At 52.6% G+C, this 20,029-nt stretch overlaps 7 protein-coding genes across 7 annotated transcripts; 3 read left to right on the forward strand and 4 right to left on the reverse strand.

Moving 5' to 3' along the window:
• Window positions 1–61: 61 nt before the first annotated feature.
• BU24DRAFT_419722 (actin-like ATPase domain-containing protein) lies at window positions 62–1,953 on the forward strand. Its single transcript, XM_033527287.1, has one exon. The coding sequence runs from the start codon at window positions 159–161 to the stop codon at window positions 1,872–1,874; it is 1,716 nt and encodes a 571-aa protein (XP_033388486.1). The 5' UTR covers window positions 62–158; the 3' UTR covers window positions 1,875–1,953.
• A 144-nt stretch (window positions 1,954–2,097) lies between these two features.
• On the reverse strand, window positions 2,098–3,402 carry BU24DRAFT_419723 (uncharacterized protein). Its single transcript, XM_033527288.1, has 2 exons — window positions 2,961–3,402; window positions 2,098–2,901 (listed from the first exon to the last, which is right to left on the reverse strand). The coding sequence occupies exons 1-2, from the start codon at window positions 3,233–3,235 to the stop codon at window positions 2,232–2,234; spliced, it is 945 nt and encodes a 314-aa protein (XP_033388487.1). The 5' UTR covers window positions 3,236–3,402; the 3' UTR covers window positions 2,098–2,231.
• A 343-nt stretch (window positions 3,403–3,745) lies between these two features.
• Window positions 3,746–4,642, reverse strand: BU24DRAFT_419724 (acyl-CoA N-acyltransferase). Its single transcript, XM_033527289.1, has one exon. It carries the CDS (start codon window positions 4,548–4,550, stop codon window positions 3,828–3,830), a length of 723 nt encoding a protein of 240 aa, XP_033388488.1. The 5' UTR covers window positions 4,551–4,642; the 3' UTR covers window positions 3,746–3,827.
• Window positions 4,643–4,883: 241 nt separating this feature from the next.
• On the forward strand, window positions 4,884–7,013 carry BU24DRAFT_134378 (uncharacterized protein). Its single transcript, XM_033521052.1, has 3 exons — window positions 4,884–5,122; window positions 5,208–6,607; window positions 6,665–7,013. Exons 1-3 carry the CDS (start codon window positions 5,063–5,065, stop codon window positions 6,687–6,689), a joined length of 1,485 nt encoding a protein of 494 aa, XP_033388489.1. The 5' UTR covers window positions 4,884–5,062; the 3' UTR covers window positions 6,690–7,013.
• Window positions 6,974–9,721, reverse strand: BU24DRAFT_134392 (FAD binding domain-containing protein). The gene is made up of 2 exons (XM_033521053.1): window positions 8,589–9,721; window positions 6,974–8,539 (listed from the first exon to the last, which is right to left on the reverse strand). Exons 1-2 carry the CDS (start codon window positions 9,363–9,365, stop codon window positions 7,337–7,339), a joined length of 1,980 nt encoding a protein of 659 aa, XP_033388490.1. The 5' UTR covers window positions 9,366–9,721; the 3' UTR covers window positions 6,974–7,336.
• Window positions 9,722–11,128: 1,407 nt separating this feature from the next.
• On the forward strand, window positions 11,129–12,999 carry BU24DRAFT_439969 (uncharacterized protein; the record flags this gene model as incomplete). The annotated part of the gene is made up of 2 exons (XM_033530341.1): window positions 11,129–12,181; window positions 12,992–12,999. Exons 1-2 carry the CDS (start codon window positions 11,362–11,364, stop codon window positions 12,997–12,999), a joined length of 828 nt encoding a protein of 275 aa, XP_033388491.1. The 5' UTR covers window positions 11,129–11,361.
• BU24DRAFT_477293 (uncharacterized protein) lies at window positions 12,639–18,522 on the reverse strand (the record flags this gene model as incomplete). The annotated part of the gene is made up of 3 exons (XM_033532974.1): window positions 12,639–13,179; window positions 13,344–13,530; window positions 13,582–18,522. The coding sequence occupies 3 exons, from the start codon at window positions 18,520–18,522 to the stop codon at window positions 13,121–13,123; spliced, it is 5,187 nt and encodes a 1,728-aa protein (XP_033388492.1). The 3' UTR covers window positions 12,639–13,120.
• Window positions 18,523–20,029: the final 1,507 nt, after the last annotated feature.

The raw sequence follows: 20,029 nt of genomic DNA on the forward strand, positions 1-20,029 counted from the left end.
CAGCTCAGGTTCAACCAACCAGCATCATTGAGCAGCGCCGGTAATTATTCGGCTGTGTGCAATGCACGCAGTGCGCGTCGCCGTTAATTATTACTGATATATGCAGCCTCATACACGAGAATCAGAGGTCATGCCTGTGCATCTGCTTTTTATCGAACATGTCTGAGAGAAAAGTGTCTGGGTCGCTCAGTCGATCTGCCAGAGGAGCCACGCCCCGCCTGCAAGACTTGGGGACCACGCCCGAATCCCCTCGAACACCGCCTTTCCTTCGATCGACTTCATCTTATTTCGGTTCTCCCGGTGCAGGTTCCCGAGGGGAGGAAGAATATATTGTAATTGAAGCAGGTGCTCGGTTCCTGCGTGGAGGGTTTCCTGGAGAGAGTACACCTCGTTGCACACTCTCATTCGGCCCTGACGACCAACGGCGTGCGGGCGATTACCGGCCATGGGATCCTGAATATAATCAAAGACGGCGGAAGAGGAAGCGCGGCGAAGAATGGGGGGAAGATCACGAGCTGTACAGAACGGATCTCAGTCAGGTTGATATGGGCTTGGTAGAAGACAAATTTGAGCGCGCCATGAGGGAAGCATACAATAAATACTTCCTTTTGGATCACAAGCTAGATCAAAAAGCAAGGAGGGTGATGCTTGCCTTGCCGCCCCGAATGCCACAACCGCTTATTTCAATGATGTTGGATGTGCTCTTCGGCAATTTCCAGGCTCCAAGCATCACTCTGATGTCCTCACCTGTCTTATCGACTGTGGCTGCTGGACTCCGATCGGCCTTAATTGTTGATATCGGCTGGGCCGAAACAACCGTCACTTCAGTTTGCGAGTATCGAGAAGTACTGGAAAGACGAACCATACGAGCTGGCAAGCTACTTAGTGAGGAAATGGCCAAGCTCCTAAATGCAGAAATCGACGACGAGAACGAATCAGATGCACCCAAATCCGATGTCTCATTTGAAGAAGCAGACGAAGTCCTCACTCGTGTAGGATGGTGTAAGCCACGGCCGAAGAATCGGAATACAATGTATTTCCCTGCTCGAACATCTCCCATATTAGAAGAATTCGTAGACGCAGTCGAAGCGCCAGAACCCTCAATTACGATTCCCTTCCCCCGAGCAACCCCACCAACAGAGGTAGCAGTGGCATTTACTAAACTATCGAAACCCGCAGAACGGGCACTCTTCGCAACGCATCTTGCACTCAATGAGCTCGACGAGCATGAATTGCCCGTCCCTCACGTCATCTATCGCGCTTTGCTCGCACTCCCAATGGATGTACGTCGAATTTGCATGTCCCGTATCGTCATCACAGGGGGAGCTTCCAAGTTACCTGGTCTGAAGAGTCGAATTCTTGCAGAGCTAGACGCAATGGTACAGCAGCGAGGCTGGGATCCTGTGCGTTCGTATGGTTCCGCCCAAGGACATCACGATGCGGTGCTTCGACAACGTAGAGAAAACATCGAACTTCGGAGAGAGGAAGGCGAAGATAAGATATCCGAATCCTTCAATCCGGACGGTACGCCTGCGCCTGTACCCGCAGGTCTGCAGGATCCCGAGATCGATGCTATCGACAAGAAGCTCAAGCACGTCTCACTCCGCGACGGACCTCCTCCAACATGCTACGTTGGCGGGGAAATACGCGGTGTAGAGACTCTGGGTCCATGGGTTGGTGCAAGTTTGGCGACGCAGCTGAGAATCAAGGGAGTGGTTGAAATCGACCGGGAACGCTTCTTGAAAGACGGATTATCAGGTGCGACGAGGGAGAAGGAAGTGAGTGTTACCCAGCGCCAGAGTATGGGGCCAGGCCTCATCGGCGCCAAAGGAGCCAGTGAGAGAGCCAGTTGGACCTTGGGAGTATGGGCGTAGTGCGCGCTCGTTCACGGCCTGCGTCAGTTACCATTGAGCATAGTATGCATTTGAGCGGCATTTAAATGTTAAGATACCCTTTGCAATATTTCAAGATGTCTGTTGCCCGTTTTGTGATGATCTTCCCAAATATTGCGACTGTGCACATTCGACCGTGTAGATGTTGAAGAGCCGTAAATACAGCTTCCAATTGGCATGCATACTCATAAAGGTATAATATGGATTTAAGAATATATTCATGACGATACAAAACTCTAACGCTCATAAAATGCATCTAATCGTACAAGGCCCATCAATGAAAATCATGAACTCTATAAATAAAAGGTATAAAAGATGCCGTACACCAATGTAACCTCGTTAAACTCTCCCAGAGTACGCATCGGTCGCGGGAACTGTCTGACCATGACTGTTAACAACACCCTGCTCACTCGCTCCATTGCCGTACTCGCTTGGCTTGGGATAGTAAGCTTCATTTACCTGGTAGCCACTCATTTCATATTGGTTTGCCCTCCTCTCCTTCCTCGACACCTTCGGAGGTGGATTCATGATAGGACCAGCCTGAGCTGGGTCCAATTTGTCCAGAGTGAAACCAAGGATAACGTAGAGATAGATGACAATGATCTCCTCAATGACAGACATGCAGACCCAAACAACCACATTTCCACCGATCATGCCAAAGATATGATGGTTCGACACGGAAATGGACAGAATGGAGTAGATGAGACGGACGAGGATGAACGGCATGGCGATCATGACTGCGAATGGGACGCGGCGTTCTTTGGAGGGTACGTAGGAGACTTTGCCGATTGTCAGGATCAGGAGGCCGACTTGGGCGATGAAGGAGACGCAGTAGAGTGCGACGCCGGCTTTGCTGGTGGTCGGAATGCTGTAGCTGCCGTCTGGGTGGAAGTTGATGGATGTTCCGCCTGCGATGGAGAGGATCAGGCCAACGATGGTGACGAGGCCGACAACGCGGATGTGAGTGGCGGTGATTAGACAATTCGTCTGTCCATGGATGAAATCGACACTGTGTATCTTGTTAACGATGATACTCTTAGGATGTTCAATATGTGGATGATGCCTTACAATCGAGAGAGCAATCCCAATGTTGCAAGGAGCAATGGATTCAGACCGACAGAGTCCAGAACAGCTATGGTGACGTAAAGCCCCGTTGAAGGATCATGGTAGGATACAAGTCGGCAGATAGCACCAATGATGCGGATAAGACAGAGAATCAAGGTATAAATCCAACCCGAACCTCTGCGGAAGCCATGTCGAGTGCAGATGAAGACAGAAGCGAATAGCGCTGGCACATAAATTATGAGTTCCGCGACAGAGACCCAACCATGAGCATCAAGCATTTTGACGATATGTGGATAGAAATGAAGTTTGCTGGAAATTAGATGTGATGGTATTGCTGTCGCTTTGTAGAAGTTGCTGTATTGCTGAATGATGAAGATGTTGATGATGATTCCATGATAGAACTTCCTCTGGTCTTATATATACAAACATTGCTCATGGAGAAATCTTGACGTCCCCGCGAATATGGACCAAATAGGAAACCTCTTCATTAGCGAGAATCCGAATGTTTTCTGATTGACGGACATAATCCTAGGAGTAAGCTCCTGAGGCTGTGGCTAGTGTAGGAGTGCGCTAATCCTAGACGGGCATGCATTTCATTAGCGCTTCGCGCTGTCGACTCCATTTGACGATGGCACACGAAAATCCTCCACTTCCCAACACTATGTCATCAGCCTCAGCTTGCTTCAACTTTGCTCTTCCATGTCCGGGATGCGCGATGCTTTCCTCGAACTCTCATAGGCTCGAGAGGTTATCAATCCTGTCGATCGAATAACAAAAGTCGGTCAGGCCTCCAAACCTCTATGATGCATTCTACCGAGCTACCAATCGTAAGAATACAGCACTGGGCTACTTTATTTTACATCTTGTTACTTATCGTGATTCAGAGACTTCCAGCATCATTAAAGGCTGCTTGTATATTGGGCCACCCAGAGGCCTGAAATCAATCTCTACTACCTCCAAATCTTTGAACCCATGCTTCAGGTACAATCGATGCGCTTTAGTACTAGTCTCTAAATATATCGGCAGACCCAACTCATATGAGCTCTGCTTGATCTGTTCCATCAGCACACTACCAGCCCCGCGACCTTGATATTCAGGGTCCGTGTGCAGCATATGCAGATCTATGCCTTCGTCAGTAGATGTGCAAACACTATCGGGTCTTCTCCATACAGATATGCGGTCGAGTTCCCACCATCTCCTGTTTCCTCTCAAACATTCGATTAAGAGAAACACCTTGCAGGCCTCCGCATTTGTGCCGGGATCAGATTCAAGGTTCCTGATCTTTTGATTCGTCTCGAGTTCAGACTTCAATTTCCTAATCGGGACTTGAGTTTCCTCTGGGGTCTTATATATGTGGAACCTCGCAAAGGCTACCATACGTCCTGAGGCGGTGTCAATGGCTTGGAGATAGACTACCGTGGGATCGTCCTTTCGCAGCTGTATCAGACTATCGACACGCTTTCTCTGGGATCCCGGAGGAGATGGTCCGGGGAAGAGGATGAGATTGATGTCAATGTCGGCAGAAGCTGCATCTTCGATTATGCATGCTTGATCAAGGTCGGCGTCAGATACAGGCCGAACTAGAATTGACATGGTATATTTGAGATCAAAACAGAACTGTCTTCAAACGACTATGAGTAGAATAGATGCCTGATAGGCTGCATGACGAAATAGGTAAATTTGCTATAACTTGCACCACCTTTGTATTTTTGGTCCATATCCGGAATAGCAGCTAATGAGAGGCTTTGCTGCTAGTCTAGATAGGGACTAAATGAACGCTGTTGTTGCGCGGCAATACATAGGCATCAACATTCACCCATAAGGCGTCCCGCAGCAATGGCACAAACCAGGGTCTCCGGCTTGGCCGAAGCTTGTGCACCGCCCTATCCAACCACTAACGTTCCCCGCTCATCAAGCATCATGAGTTCCTCTCCAGGCCACTTTTCTACCTTGCTCACCCTCAAGTTTGAGCCACTCTTTTGCCGTTTGCAGCCACACATATACGGGGCTGCTTAGATTATTCAGTTCCGAAGCCTTCCCGCATCCATTTCCTATTCAAGTTCGTCTCATTATCTACGAGACGGCTCATCGCGCATATATCCGATATGGTCTATCGAGGAAAGCCCTCTGCGGGGTGTCACTCATGCCGTCGTCGGAGAATCAAGGTCAGTATCCGTGCTCAGTCCTATGACAGGCTGTGCCCTGTTTGTTTATCATTGGCAATTCCATTTGCTGATGGCATCCATACAGTGTGATGGGAAGCCAGAAGGATGCAGTCAGTGCTCCAAGATATCAATCGAATGTCCTGGTTACCGCAACTTGGACGACCTGCTCTGGCGATCTGAGAATGCTACTACTGTTCGCAAAGCAAAAGCAAGTTACGATAAAATCGCCAAACGAGAAAACCGGTCCACGTCGTCCTCGCCAAACTATTCGACAACCTCTTCATCCTCTTCTCATTCTAGTCCTGGTAGCCAAGACTTGGTTCCCGTGAATTCCCATGTAACCTTATCTCTTGAAGACTTTGGAGTCATAAACTTCATGTCTTCTTACGTTCCGGGAAGTCACTTCGATTACCTACCTAAATTATACAGCAACTCGGCTGAAGGCAGCCCACTACGATCAGTCGTGCAAGCAGCAGCGTTGGCTAGCTTTTCGAGGGATACTGATGATCTCAGCTTGATGGAAACCGCCCGGTCACACTACGCCAATGCATTGACTAGGACCAATGCCAACCTGCGAAATCCAGCACTTGCAACAGAGGACCAAACTCTGGTGTCAGTTTTGTTGCTCAGCCTGTTCGAAGCCATGGTTTGGGACGGCGTTCAAGAGCTGAACAATTGGACGACACACATTATGGGCGCCCTTTCAATCCTCAAACTGCGCGGCCAAAAACAATTCGAAACAGAGTTGGGCTGGCGGCTGTTCCAGCAAGTTGGTAACAACATTCGCAGCAGTTGTATCCAAAATCGAAGTCGTATACCACCAGACCTGCGCGCCTTGTTCGCAGAAGCAAAACAGCAGCTCAAAGAAGACGACCCTCGAATGATGCTGGAGCCACTGCTAGCAGAATTAACAGAACTCTCAGCCGACATCAAAGAAGATGCATTGCCTGTCCCAGAAGTACTCCAAGCCGCCATGATGCTAGACTACAGGTTCACGATCTTGATGCAGCTGATTCCGGATTACAAATTGGAAGACAGCCGAACAAAATACCCTGAAGCTTTCGGCGACACGGTTTACGAATATCCTACCCTTCTGGCGTCGCAATTCTGGAGTTCATGCCGGATGATCAGAGTTCTGCTCAACGAGATAATACACGGATATACACCACACGAACCCACGATGACAGACGCCGCGAAGGAAAGCCTCCAAACCCAGGCTGCGAATACCGTCGAAAGGATGGGTCTCGATATCTGTGCGAGTGTGCCACCTATATTGAAGCTGTCCCCGTCATCTGGTACCTACAAGGCGAGTGCAAACTCTCTTCTCTGGCCACTCTCTGTGGTGAGGAGTGCATCTCTCACTCCAGCACCGGTCAGCGAATACGCTAGCAAGTGGCTACAATACCTAGGCGATGAATTGAAACTTGCACCTATCAGGAAGGCATTGGAGAATAAAGATCGTAGGCTGGAGTCTCTTTCTGACGGGTAAGTCGTTTCGCTTAGGTTTTAAAGTACTGTGTTCTGTTGCTGATGCATTTTCAGGCTACACATTTTTTACTTGACATGAGTGCCCCCAGCACATCCCCTTCGATATTCTGAGATGGGGGGCATCTCTGGATTTACACACAATCATATCATGAATGCGAATACATACCACGCTTGATCAATATGGAGAGATCGTGCTCTTTTAAACAATATCGATCTGCCTTAAGCACAATCCACCTACCGGCTGCCCTCTTCTTGATGCTTAAAGTTACCAATATAATTTCAAAGCATTTGAACACGTGGACAGCCACAGTGTCCTTGCCGACAGAACGGGAAGTAAGACATTTACGTTAATACGAGTTAGTTCTGCACAAACTATCTTCGGTTCTATACAAATAGCTCCGATGGGTCTATTCTAAAATGTCTCAGTTTGTAATATCTCTACTAAGCGAGAGTCAGGGACAAAGACTCTCAGATGGAATCATTTTGGAATGTATCTACTAAGCGGGATTCCTAGACAGAAAGCTTGGGTTTGAGGTCTTTCAATTCAGAGCACTTCTTTAAAATTCGATGGAGACAATGGGCACGGTATATGTGGACAGAAAGAAAGAATAGGAACACCACTAAGTTATACGTAAGAACCCTCTATCCATGATATGAGCTGAAGAACACTACCAACGCCGACAAATGATATGTAGTCTCTTTTTCCAACGGAACTCTCAAACCCCCTCAAACCGCACCCGTAGGCACAGCATCCGCTCTCCGCAACAATCCACGCACAGCTCTGACAGCAGGGGTCGCAACAGTCGCCCTCGTCGTCGTCGACGACTCCGTCACCCCAACCCTACACAACTTCCCATTCTCATCCGGCAACCCGCTACTATTCTCGACAAACCACCCCTCGCTCCCCACCGCATTGTTCGCCCAAAAAACGTCCTTGACATCAATATCCTTCTTGATCGCCAGCAGCCTCGCATACTTATCCCCCCAGAAGCTCTGCTGCCAGTTCGGCTCTGTGCGATCAGCCTCGTTGAGGTATGCCCCTGACCCAGGCGCGACGTCCCGCCACTTCTGCATGATGCCCGCCTCGAACGACTTCCTCGCCGCGAGCACATCCGCAGTAGACAACTTCGACGCCCACGTGCGGCGAACGACGGCGTGGAGGAGGGCACCTCGCCACGCGGGGCTCACGGCGTTGTCTGGGTTTCCGCTGCGGGCGAGCGTGGGCGCCACGTTGATGACGGTGGCGGTGTGGCCCGTCGTGACTGCCTCCCTGAGCACGCTGAACGTGGTGCTGCGGCCGATCTCAGATTCGAAGTTGGAGCGGGGGAAGAGGCGGGACCCGAAGACGGATGCTATGTCGGCGTTCGTGGAAGTAGTTGAGAATTCGGACTGCCAGGCGGCGTAGAAGGATTTGTATTCGGTGATCTTGGGGGAGAAAGGCACGTTTAGGGATTGTAGTCGGGATTGGTAGGGGGAGAGGAGGGCGTTGACGTCTTTGGAGGTCTTTCCTGGGGCGAAGAGGGGTTGGACGGTGAAAATGGCGTCTTTGCCGTTCGCGTTGGGGGTTAGTTGAATTTTGACGTACGTTCCGTTGTCAGCGTTGACGGTGAATCGATCCACAAATGCCCTGACCGCGTCCCAGAATCTATCTACGCTGACTTTCGTGCTATCAATTGACCACGATGCTGCTGTGACCGTCGTTTCCTTGAAGGCTTTGACTGTCACTGATGTCACAACGCCGAATGTTCCCCCGCCTCCTCCACGAAGGGCCCAGAAAAGGTCCGGATTGCTGGTGGAGTTGGCGGTGACGAATTCGCCAATGGGCGTCACGATCTCGAAGCCCAGGACTTGGTCAGCCGCGAGGCCGTAGGAAGAACTGAGTGGCGAGTATCCACCACCCTGTATGTATCCGCCCATAATTCCCACGGTCTACCATCGACATCAGTAAACCCTCTCGGCAAGATTCCAAAACACATACCTGTGCATCACTACCCACTACCATAACCCCACGATCACTAGCTGCCTTATACAATTCAGACACCTGAACGCCCGCGCCAGCCTTGAACGCCGGACCCTTATACCCCGACCCATCCACATAACTCTCAATATACTGTATATCCTTCAACCCATGCGTCCAGATACTCAGCGCCCCGAGACCCGCGCTCTTCCCCGTGTAATCATGCCCCGTATTCTTCACGACAAGCCTAACACCATCATTACGCGCGAAATTGATCCCAAGCTGTATATCCAGCACCGTGCTCGCCTTGACTACATACGACGGATACCCACCTAGCGTGCAACCCCCGCTGTCGTAAATCGCCGGCGGAGTACACGTCAAACCCTGGTATATCGGCGCGAACACCTCCGTCGGGTCGTCAACGTGTGTGGACCAGTCCTGGTAGCCCTTTGTGAGCTGCTGGCACTTTGCGTCGTCGGTGACGTTGGTGCCCGGATAGCAGACTGCGGATTGGGGGACGGTTTTTATGAGGGCGGTTGGGGTGCTGAGTTGCTTGGAGAGTTTGGTCCAGGCTTTTTCGGAGGGCCATTTGCCGTCGTCGGGGGCGTAGCGGCAGCGTACTACTGCGGCTTTGGATTCGATGGTCTGGTTGCCGAAGGCGAAGAGGGCGGCGTCTTCGGCGGGGAGGGTGTCGATGTATTCTCGAGTCAATTGTATCTTTTCGAATGGGAAGAGTGTGCTGGCGTGTGAGGGCGCCAACAGCAGTGCTGTGGCGAAGAGTAAGGAGATGGAGATCATGTTGACGGCTTCGCAATGTGGTAATGCAGTATCGATAGTCAGGTTCGCTATTACTCTTGTAGAGATCGATCAAGGAAATGCCAAACTATGAACAAGCATTCTCGTAGCATGTCTCAAGTCCTTAGCATCGTGCAGTAAAGTCCATGATGCGCACGTTTCCACAGCATTGCGGACGAAGCGTCTTTTTAGAGATCGTATCGCCACATGGAAACGATCGATCTTCCAAAATTTTCCTTCCGACCATTTGACACTCTCTGACGCGGCTTCCTTATTGCCAACATTAAAGTCGAATTTGCGTCCAAATGAATCGGAGCCGGGATCGAGATCCGCAAGCAAACAAATTTAATGAGCAGGTCACAGCTGGTAAGGGACGAAAAAGGTTCTAGTGTCTCCAGACGCAAGGGACCGGGTATAAGGGTATTTACAATTGTTCGTCATATTGCCTCTTTATCCTCCGATCGTCTGGGGTAATAGTGTCTAGATTGAGCGGAAAGAAATATCGACTTGTAAGGACTCGCTCGAGATCTGTCATAGATTATGGTGCCATTGCTGCGATGCGGATCGATGGCCGAATGTGCGGTAACATTACATGTAGCATCTCTTCATCGTCATGTAATTGTAGGGGTTACAACGTGTCCGTATTCTAATCGCCTGATTTAATATGCGGCAGATTGGCTGCGTCGTTGATGCGATTGGCCCGGTCAGTTGATCGTTACGGATAGAACATCATATGGAGGGAAGTGCGGCGACTGATCTTCAAAACAAGCTTCCCGCAGAGCCTACTAATAGGCCTCTGAAGGCTTGTATTTGCACATGGGAAGAAGCAATGAGTCTGATCAATAGAATGGAAGATGCCGTTCACACAAGTATGCGCAGATCTCCGCACGGACCAAAGGCAATGGTTCACGAACCAGAGCAGACTGAGCAATGCATGGCTGCCCGCCGAGGCTACGTAATATCTAATGTTTACCTTGGACGCTGCATCTCCGTATGTCACAGTCGCTTTGGACAGACATTTGCTGCTGCAGGTTTTGCGAACTGAGGATGTGACGTTCGTTCATCTCCATCAGATGCCTGTAAAAGGAAGGGAAACCAACGAACAGGACACCATGCAATATGTCTCTTTCTATCGTAAGGGTCTATTCGATGCATGTCCCGTCGTATCCCTCTACGCCACGCTTTCACAACGCGGGGCGCAACTCCGTCGTATCTGGAAGCGAAGTTCTTATGCAGTCATGCAAACGAACTCGAGGTAGTACATATGTCGAACGCCATCAGCAATTTTACCGAACACCTAGGGGACCGTATGCCTTGATTTCTATTTTCGTACAATTCAGCAAGTTCGAACAACATGGTCAGAGATCATTAGGAATGTAGCTCTTGTGTTGTTTGGTTGACGTATTTACTTGTATTTAAAGTACATTCATTAGTCCGAAAAAAGCTACGATGAAGATTATCGAAAAACGTAAAAGAAACTGAATGTTCGCTCCTTACTCCTGAACGCCACCCAGATATTAGTTTGAACACCCAAAGCAATGCCACAGTCAGAAAAGGTTTCTTCTCCGCTGTCTCCTTGCTACGATGTAGTTATCAACCACGTGCGTGGCTTCTCCATTCCCACGTGAAGGCTGAGACACACCCCCCACCGCCCAGCACGGGCTCCGGAGGGACGCTTGACCATGATCCTCGGTAACCCGAACTAGTGACTCGGAGCCAGATGTACCTCCGTAGCTCCACCTCACGACATCATATCATCCACTACAAGAAACCTCAAGATTCCCTTTTCTCTTTTCCCTTTCCACGATACCCAAACCCGAACAATTGGAACCTCCCTTTAGTTCTCTCTTCCCTCCTTTCAATTCGTCTGATTTACTACCATACCTCCAACTGCAAAGTTCCAGTTCAGCATCCAACCTCACGCCTACAATTCCTCCCCAGGAACACACACACACACACACATCCTCCTCACATACGCAACATCCAAACAACCTCAAAAATGTCGAAACTATCCCCCGCCCTCAAAACCCTCATAAACGCGCCGCACGCCCGCCCAGGCCCCCTCCCCGCGCCCCCCAACATCCGCGCCATCTACGCCCAAATCGCCGCCGAAGCGTCCTCGCACTCCCTCCACCGCCCCTCCTGGCTCGCCCTCACCACCGCGGCGACCATGACAATGAACAGCCCAGACTCAATGGCCGCCCTCTTCTCCGTCGCCGCAGGCGATCCCTCCATACGCTCCGACCGCGAAAGAGCCGCCATCGCAGAATTCATGCGGGAAGTCGGCCTCAAATGCATCGGGTTCAACGGTGTGCCGCGGACTATCAACAACCTAAACGCCTTCCGCGCCTCGCTGCCGCCCTCCATCGTCCCATTACTGTCGACAACGCCGACGCGACATCTCACGCCCGGGACGATACCGAGTGTGACGGCGAGGGGGAACAAGCTCTGGGAGTCTGTGTACAGGCCGCTGTCACGGAAGCTCGAGGCGAAGCTCGCGGACGCGCATCCCGATTTGCCGGTTTTTATCATTGAGGGGGAGTATGGGGCGCTGTTTTCGGATCCGGAGAGGCGGACGGGTGCGAATGTGGGGAGAGTGACGACGAGTATTGTTGCGATTGCGTGTCTGAGGGCGCAGCAGGGGGTCGGGCCGCAGGTGCTGAGCCATGTTTTTGGACTACGGAAGGCGTGGGAGGATGGGTCGTGGGAGGGGGAAAGGGAGGCGGGGACTAGGGAGGGGGTGGAGTGGTTGGTGGGCGATGAGGGGTGTGGGTGGGTGTTGGAGAAGGTGGATCAGGTTGTTGGGGCGTTGAGTGCTGGTGCTGCCGGAGGGGAGGGGGCGTCGTCGTTTGCGGGGGGGATTGTGAGGGCGAAGTTGTAGGGTTGGGGAGAGATGGGGTTTGTATGTAGATAGGATTGTATGGGAGGGCGTGTTGTAGATACTCGAGATTTCGCGAATTTATATATATCAAAGTTCAAATCGCAGCCTCAACGACACTACCAACTCACCGCATCGACCCTTCCACAACATTTAACAAACCATCTCACAATAAAGAATCAAACACTCACACAAATCACAAAAACCATCTCAACCGGGGGGAAATTCGTTATAATTAGCTGTCCTATCCTATCCCATCCTCTCCCATCCCTCAAATATCCACCCGCTCCCCTTCCCCCGTAATTCCCCATCGCCCAGCGAGGAGAGCCAATCCACCTCTCTCTCTCTCCGTTTACACCCCCCCGAATAACGAAAGAAACCTCCAAATGAAAAACTGATCCCTCGACAATTACGGCCTCCTCCCAACTGACCACACTCATCTCTCCACCGAACGGACGGAAAAAAGGACCATCATAATCTCGTGACGTGTTCGTTTAATGCTCGTAGAAGACGATTAAAAACAAGTGGGGGTGTATAGAGTAATTGTGGTGGTGGTGGTGGTGTGTTTTTTCTGCTGCGGGAATAGAAGGGGCGAGTAAAGGGCTATGATATGATGGGTAATGCTCCCCGATGAAGAAGTGGAAAGCCAACAATCCTTTAAACTCCGAGGGGAACAATGAAAAGGGAGATAGAAAGGTATCTTCCTGAGAAATGCATGCTCCTTGGGTGGGTGTCTGTACCGTACCGACAGTGAGGTGAAAACTCCGGGATTCTCCATGCAAATGCAGCGTGTGCGCGAGCGACGTCTGTAGTTCGCGTCGTGCAGAGAGATGACGGGAATGTCTACATGCTTCCATGATATGCAGAGGAATTAGGTGACTCAGAAGATCTCTGAATCGAGACTGCTGCGGTAGCTCTTCAAACTCTCGTTGTCGTAATCTGAATCGAAAAGTCAGTAATCATCGCCAAATAGAACGGAAGAAGGAAGAATGCAGCAGCAGAAGGAGCAACGCTGGGTCAGCATCCTTACCTGACCGGCAAGTACCATCGGCCATTGTCCAAGGTCCTTTCGGCGGGGGAAACGGGCAAAACAGATTACATACCAGCGACGGGCTTCCTGCGGATCACAGTATCGGAGTGCTGAAGTTGGGCCTGGCCACTCAGACCTTGCTGTCCACTGGGGCTGCGGCTTCCCATAGGCCTTGGGCCGGTGATCTTGCGCTGTGGGCTCATGGCCGATGCGGGATTGAGACCCATGCTGTTGGGCCTGGGAGAGGGGCTAGGAGAGTACTGTATCTAGAATTAGTTCTTGAACGATGAAATGTATAAGGGTTGACTAACATGATGCCCGGTATCAGTCTCGAGGCTGTAACGGACCTCCTGGATTGGCGCCAATGGAGTCAATGCGCCTGGACTACCATTGCCGTAGTCCGTCTGAGCACTGTACATCTGTCTGGTCTGGCCATGACCGGCAAGTGGTTGCTGGGGAATCAAAGGTCCATCGTCGCGGATCTTTGGGGGACGTGCTGGTGCCGCCTGATCAGATGCCGAATGCTGGCTGTAACCACCTTCAGACGAGATGGGAGAGAGGTTGCCGGCTGGAGCACCGCCAGACAGACGGTTGCGGGCGAGTGCGGGATTGCTGCCCCACTGGTCGAAAGAGTCAGGCGAGCGGACCGGGTTGGGGTCGTAGATCTGAGCCTGAGACTCGAGATGGTTCTGGTGGCGACCTGTTGGACCTTGGCGCGGTTGAGGGTGCTGTAGGTTCAACGAGTTGCGGTGCGCCTGATACTTGGGGTCATCGAGGACATATTGAGGCTCCTCCTCTGGGATGAGAGGGGATGCAGACCGGATGGAGCGCTGTTCATCACGAGCGAGAGAGACGTTTGACCGCAGGCGATCGTCCTCCTGGACCTCGTACTGGTCTTCAGGGTAGAAGGCCATGTTGATTTGCGAGCCAGAACGGGAGGCGCTCGAGTACGGACGCTGCTCGTTAGAACCACCGCTGTTACGAGGAAGGCTCTCGGGATTGGTAGACGCGGTAGTCTTGGACCAACGGGAGATCTTGGGAATGCCAAAGATCGATGAGTTGTTCGATTTGTGCTTGCGTTTGGGCGTGTTCTCCAGGCTGGCGGAGTCGCGGTAAGCCCTTGCTGCCTGGGGAGACGCATCCATGCTCATCGAGTTGTTGCGGCGAGCTTCCTGTGTGGGTGTTGTCATACGCTCCGTGTTCTCGTATGGCTCGTCATGCTCGGCGTATTCCTCATCGTCCTCCTCGACTGTGCTGATGCGATGGGGCTGGTGGACTTCGAAGCCCTGGGACATGTCCTGAATCCGGCGCAAGGACGGGTTGGACACGTAGGTAGACTGGTCTGGCGAAGAAGCAGTGCCAGCCGTGCCAGCACGGCCCTCGGGCTCATAGCCTGGATCGCCGCTCGCCCTGAGGTTCTCATACGAGTTGAGGCTCTGGGAAGTGGCCTGCTGAGCTAGCGTCAGTTGGTGCGCATGCTTCAGGCCTTCGACTTCGCCCAAGAGCTGGACAAGCATCTTCTCGATGTTCTTGATGTCATTGTCGCCCTTCATACCCAGTCCCTTGATGGCGCGCTTGAACACACTCTTCTTCTTCTGTTCCACGTCGTTAATATCCTCTGTAGATGAACGGGGAACACGGGGTGAGCCGAGAGGTTGTGGGCGAGGTCCACCCAGGATTCGCTGTTCCGTCAGGTCGGCTCTCTTGTCGTTTTGGTTCATGATCATCGTATCCTGAGTCTTAATAAACTGCTTGACCTCCTCGAGCTGGTTTCGCATCTCTGCTGCACTGCGAACTAAAGTGACGAGAATCTCGGTGTCGCGGGCATTGCGCTGTGCATCGCGGACGGTCAAGTGGTCCATGAGAGCTACGACATCCTTGGACTGGATGTTATCCAAGCCCTTGCCGGTAGAAGCATCGTAGAGAGGCGACGACATGCCATGGGAGTTGCCGCTCAAGTGACGGGCATGCTTTCCACCTGGAGCGAACAGCCCAGCATCTCCGAGGCTATCCGCGTCGAAATCCCCAAGACCATCGTCATCGAACAGCTTGGAGCGATCGCGCAGCCGTGGATCAGGCGTGATGCCTCCAGGTTGGTTAGCAGATGAATAACCCTCGTCTTTCCACATGGGGCTCCTTGTGGGCGTACGGTCCCCTTGTCCGTAGTACGGCTGTGGCGCATATGACTGCTCACCTAGATAGTCTTGATCATACTCGTCTTGGTACTGGTCGTCTCGAAGAGATGGGGACTGGTTCCGCTTGCCAGCAGCAGCAAGCCCAAGCGCCGCGGCGCCTGCGCCTGCACCCAATGCAGCCGCCTTACCGTATGAGTGTTTGGAAGGCGTTGCTTCACGGTCAAGTTGATCGAACGACTCCTGGCTGCGGCCCTGGTATGTGCCCGGCCCGACGGGTCCCTTGACGATCGACGGATTGGTCACGATGTCGGACTCGTCATCGACGCCGAAGCCGATCTCTGGCATCATCTCGTCCTGCGTTGGGAAGGCGCTTGCGCCCATCTTAGGTGCTTCATAGCTAGATCGTGCAAGACTCTGTCGGGGGGAGTTGGCGGCAGCGTTGTTCGCCGCCAGCACTTGACCCTGCTCGCGGATTGCCGCCCACCGCTCTTTGCTGGATTGCTCCTGCTCTCTGGCGAGCTCCTGCTCTCTGGCGATGTGCTCTTCATAAGGATCCTCGTAAGCAGCAGTAACATTCGACAGCCCGCTCTTCTTGATAGGGCTGGCCATCGAGGACCGGACACTGATGCTAGATGGCCCCAGGAGGGACGCAACAGCCGACTCCACTGCGAGTGGTGTGTGGACGTATTCTGGGTTGGAGCCAACTTTGCGGATCTCTTGTGTGAGGATTACTTCTTTGCCATCCCGGCTATCGAGGTGTTGACCTTCCGCGCTGTCATCTGTGTAGTTCGACATGTGCTTGTAACCGATCGCAGGTGAACCCTGTGAGCTGTTATCAATCTCTCTCCTTAGGGCATCATTCTGCTCGTGGCCCTGCTCGAAAAACTCATCTGCATCTCCGGGCGTTTTTGGAGAACCGAGGATCTGGCTTCCACGCTCCAGGTTTACACCTTGTGGGCGCTTCCGTGTACGAGCCACCTTGGTGCTTGGTGTCGATTCGAATGATGCTATGGAAGCATTGGAGGCTTCGTGGCGAATGTTACGGCCAATGGATGAAGTCGAATTAGCACTATGTATGGAGCGGAGACGTGGCGAGCCGGTCGTTATCTCCTCCCTGTAGCTAGCCTCACTCTGGATGGGACTGAGAGCACGGGTGGGTGATTGATCCGCAATCTCATATTGGGAAACCTGAGGCTGAGTGCTCTCTAACGCGCGAGCTTTGGCGGCGGCAGCAGCAGAGAGACCAGCGGAAGACGGATCCTTTGTGCGCGACGATTGGCTGCGGTCGCTCTTGGGTGTCTGACCGGTGACGTCTCCATGAGATTTGTTGCTGTGGGACATTCCGAGACCTCGAGAGAGGGAGATTGGCGTCCTGTTGGGAGTACGAGGTGAAGGAGATGCGTATCCCCGACGAACGTCTCGGAGAGGCGTCTCCATGCCTGTGTCCCTGGAGGAACTAGAGCTTGGGCGCTCGCGAGTCTCTGTGGCAGCAGACAGGATCGAATCCCGGGTCATCTCAGAGCCCTGCAGCTCGCTCTGGAGGATCGGGAGCGGAGGGACTCTGAGTTCATCCTCATTGAGGCTCCCAGATATGCTTGCGGTGCGGCTTCGACTGCTTCGACTATGGCTATGGCGGCGCCTTCGCTCCTTCTTCTCCATCTTGGACTCGCGAGAATCGTGGTGGCGGAGAGCGGCAGCCGTCAATCCAGCAGCGCCCAAGCCGATGAGGGCAGCGTCCCTTGCCGACTGTCCATCCTTATCCCTGCTCTTCTTATGGCGGACTCTCTCGCCTTCTCTCGTGGATTCTGCGTAGCTGCGGTCGGACGTAGAGCCTCTGCTCGATCGGCGTTCTCGGCGGCTAGAGCCTGTAGAGAGTACTGTGCCCGGGTCGTCTCCGTCTCGATTGAGTACTAATTTCGGTTTGTTACCGTGCATGTGCGGGGCACTTGATGATTTGGAGACTCGTCGCCGCAAGGTATCTCGTGGGCTTGCTGGGTCGACAGTCTCGTACTTGCTGGGCGAGGACGTTGAATCGAATTTGTTGTAATTCTTCTGTGTGCGCTGCTCTTCCTTGAGCGCATTGAGCTCTGGTAGGATGAGGCGTTTGATTGCGTCCTCAACCGTTGCGAGCAGCTTTGGGTTGTTAATGGAGGAGGAGGTGCCAGACAATGCGGATCGGTTGGACATATCGCCGGACCGTCGATTGACGTTGGAAGACAGCAGGCTGGAGTCGGTCCCACTGATGCCGCTCAATTCTTCGTCGCGGAGCGTCTTGCTTCTGTGCCTCGATTTCCTGCTCGCAGAGAGCTCCTCTCGGCTGGATTTGGTGGCTGAAGTCTTGCTGGAGCCGGCCTCGACGGGCTTCTGCTGCAATTTCTCCATGACACGCTGCGTGATGCGCTCTTTGCTCAGGCTTCTGCTCCGTTGGCGCGTCGGTGCCTTTAATGTGTCTGAGGGGGCGATTTCGCTGAACACCTCTTCTCTCTCCAGACTCCTGCTTCTGCGCCGTCCGGGAGACATGATTACGGGGTTTCCTTCCAGCATGCTATCAGCTGGCATGGATGAGATATCGGACATTGGGGGGATGTATCGTCCACGAGCGCTGCCGTCGGAAATGTCGCTGGCGTTGTCGTCCAGCAGGTCAAGTTGGAGTGGCGCAGGTGGCAGAAACGAGACGTTCGAGTCCTCGGAATAGAATGCCTCGCTGGTCGGTCGAGCGACACGGGAGTTGGCGCCGAAGGATATGCGGCGGGAGTAAGATGGCCTCCTGGTGTGCCGAGCCGTCTGGGAGAAATGGACGTTGTCGTTGGAGGCCTGGCTTTTGCTGCGCGAGGATGGAGTGACGCGCACTCGAACGCTTGGGCGAGAGCTAACGTGTGAGCCTTCGGCCTTGCCGCCTTCGAAATACTCGATCAGCAAGCTGGTCTGGCTAAATCTCTTGTGTAGGCCGCTCTTTCTAACGGTGTTGATGGTGATGGGGGTTCCGTCTTCGGGAATACTGTAGGTTGATTTATCGGTGCGTGCTGAGACGTCCGTGGCGAGGTCGTCTCGGAGGTGCGTTTCGTTATCGGTAGAACTAAGATCAGTGGGTGCAGGTAGTGGAAGGTTAAAGCCCATCGTGAATCCCGAAAGATTCTAGAAGGCGGGTTGGTTGAAGGAAGACATGAGGTGCAGCTGCTGAATGATTTTGAGACTAGATGGTAGCGAAGAATGCATGTATTGTCCGATCGAACCGGGCTATGGGGGAGCTCAGGTGGTGGTACGAAGGGTGGAGGGTGGAGGGTGGTTGTTTCGGTTTGCGCTACCGCAGTGCTTTGCGCAAGGACAGCGGAGCAGAGGGCAGAGTTGAAGCCGGTCGGGCTGGGATTGGAAAACGGAAGTTCTGATTTGGACGGGCAATCGATTCAGCGCATCGTCGCAGTAAAGGAAAGATGCTATCGTCTGGTATCTAGAAACCTTTTTGGAAGCCCTGATCCGGGATCGAAAAAGATTTTGGCCGGTCTGGCCTGACCTGACGGAGAGGCGGCGGAGCTGAGGTGGCAGTCAGGAACCCGAAGCGAGCGAGCGAGGGTGACGAGAAGGAGACAACAACGAGGCAGAGAAGGTTGAGAAACTCACAGTGATGGAGCGCACTCTCGAAGTGGCACCGCACTCAGATAGGAAACGAATGCAGAAAGATAACAATGGCTCGAGGTGAGCTCTGGAGGAGAGAGAGGAGGGTTGAGGTGGTGATGGTGGGTGGGAGAGTTGGTGGGTAGTGAGAGAGGGAAGAGGTGAGGTCAAGACAAGGCAAGACAAGGCAGGCAGTCGGGTCGGTTAGACTGGAGGACTGACTGGTACCCTCGTAGGCAGTCCGGAAAGTAGGTAGGTAGGTAGGTAGGGTAGACAGGCAAGCAAGCAAATCACAAGCAACCGACGAGTAGAGAAGTCAAGCACAGGCGCAGGGCTCAAGAAGCAGGCTGGTCAAGTAGCCTCATAGCCTTCATCGTCTCGTCACTCTCATAGGGTACGAGTAGTTACTAGTTAGCCTCGACTGTGGAGGATGGACTCATGGACAATTACAAGTCACTAACGGTAACCCTGTCAACCACCTGGCGCCGCTTAACCAATCCTGGTATTTCCCATATTCATCTTCCATCTTCATCTTCATCTTCATATCGTCCTTCTCCTCTATGGAATACATCATACATAGTACGGAATATGTGCGTTGTATGACTCTCCCTAACCACCCCCAAAAGGACAAGACAAATCACAAACCACCCTCTCCTAGCGCTCCAACGTTCGTACCACGCCATCCCACCCATCCAATGCCCAAACGCAACGAGTGTGCAATACATAGGCGTATGCGGCGCTACGAGAAAACAGACCCTACGTCTGCGCCTTCTCATAGGGCGCAGAATAGACTAATTCTATTTTTTTCTTCACGACTTTTTTCCACATACCAGCCTTCCCAATTATTCTAGTACCACGCAGAGAGAGTGTGTGTTCTTCCCACGCGCGTCCTGTGCGACCATGGGCTGCATAGACGAACCTCGTGGGCAGCAACAGCGAGGGAGGAGATACATACGTGCATGAGGAATGCAGAGGTGTTTGTTTCAGAGTGTAAGGATGGTAATATGATACT

The sequence above is a fragment of the Aaosphaeria arxii genome (genome assembly GCF_010015735.1).
Source record: "Aaosphaeria arxii CBS 175.79 unplaced genomic scaffold BU24scaffold_2, whole genome shotgun sequence".
Taxonomy (NCBI): Eukaryota; Fungi; Ascomycota; class Dothideomycetes; order Pleosporales; genus Aaosphaeria; species Aaosphaeria arxii.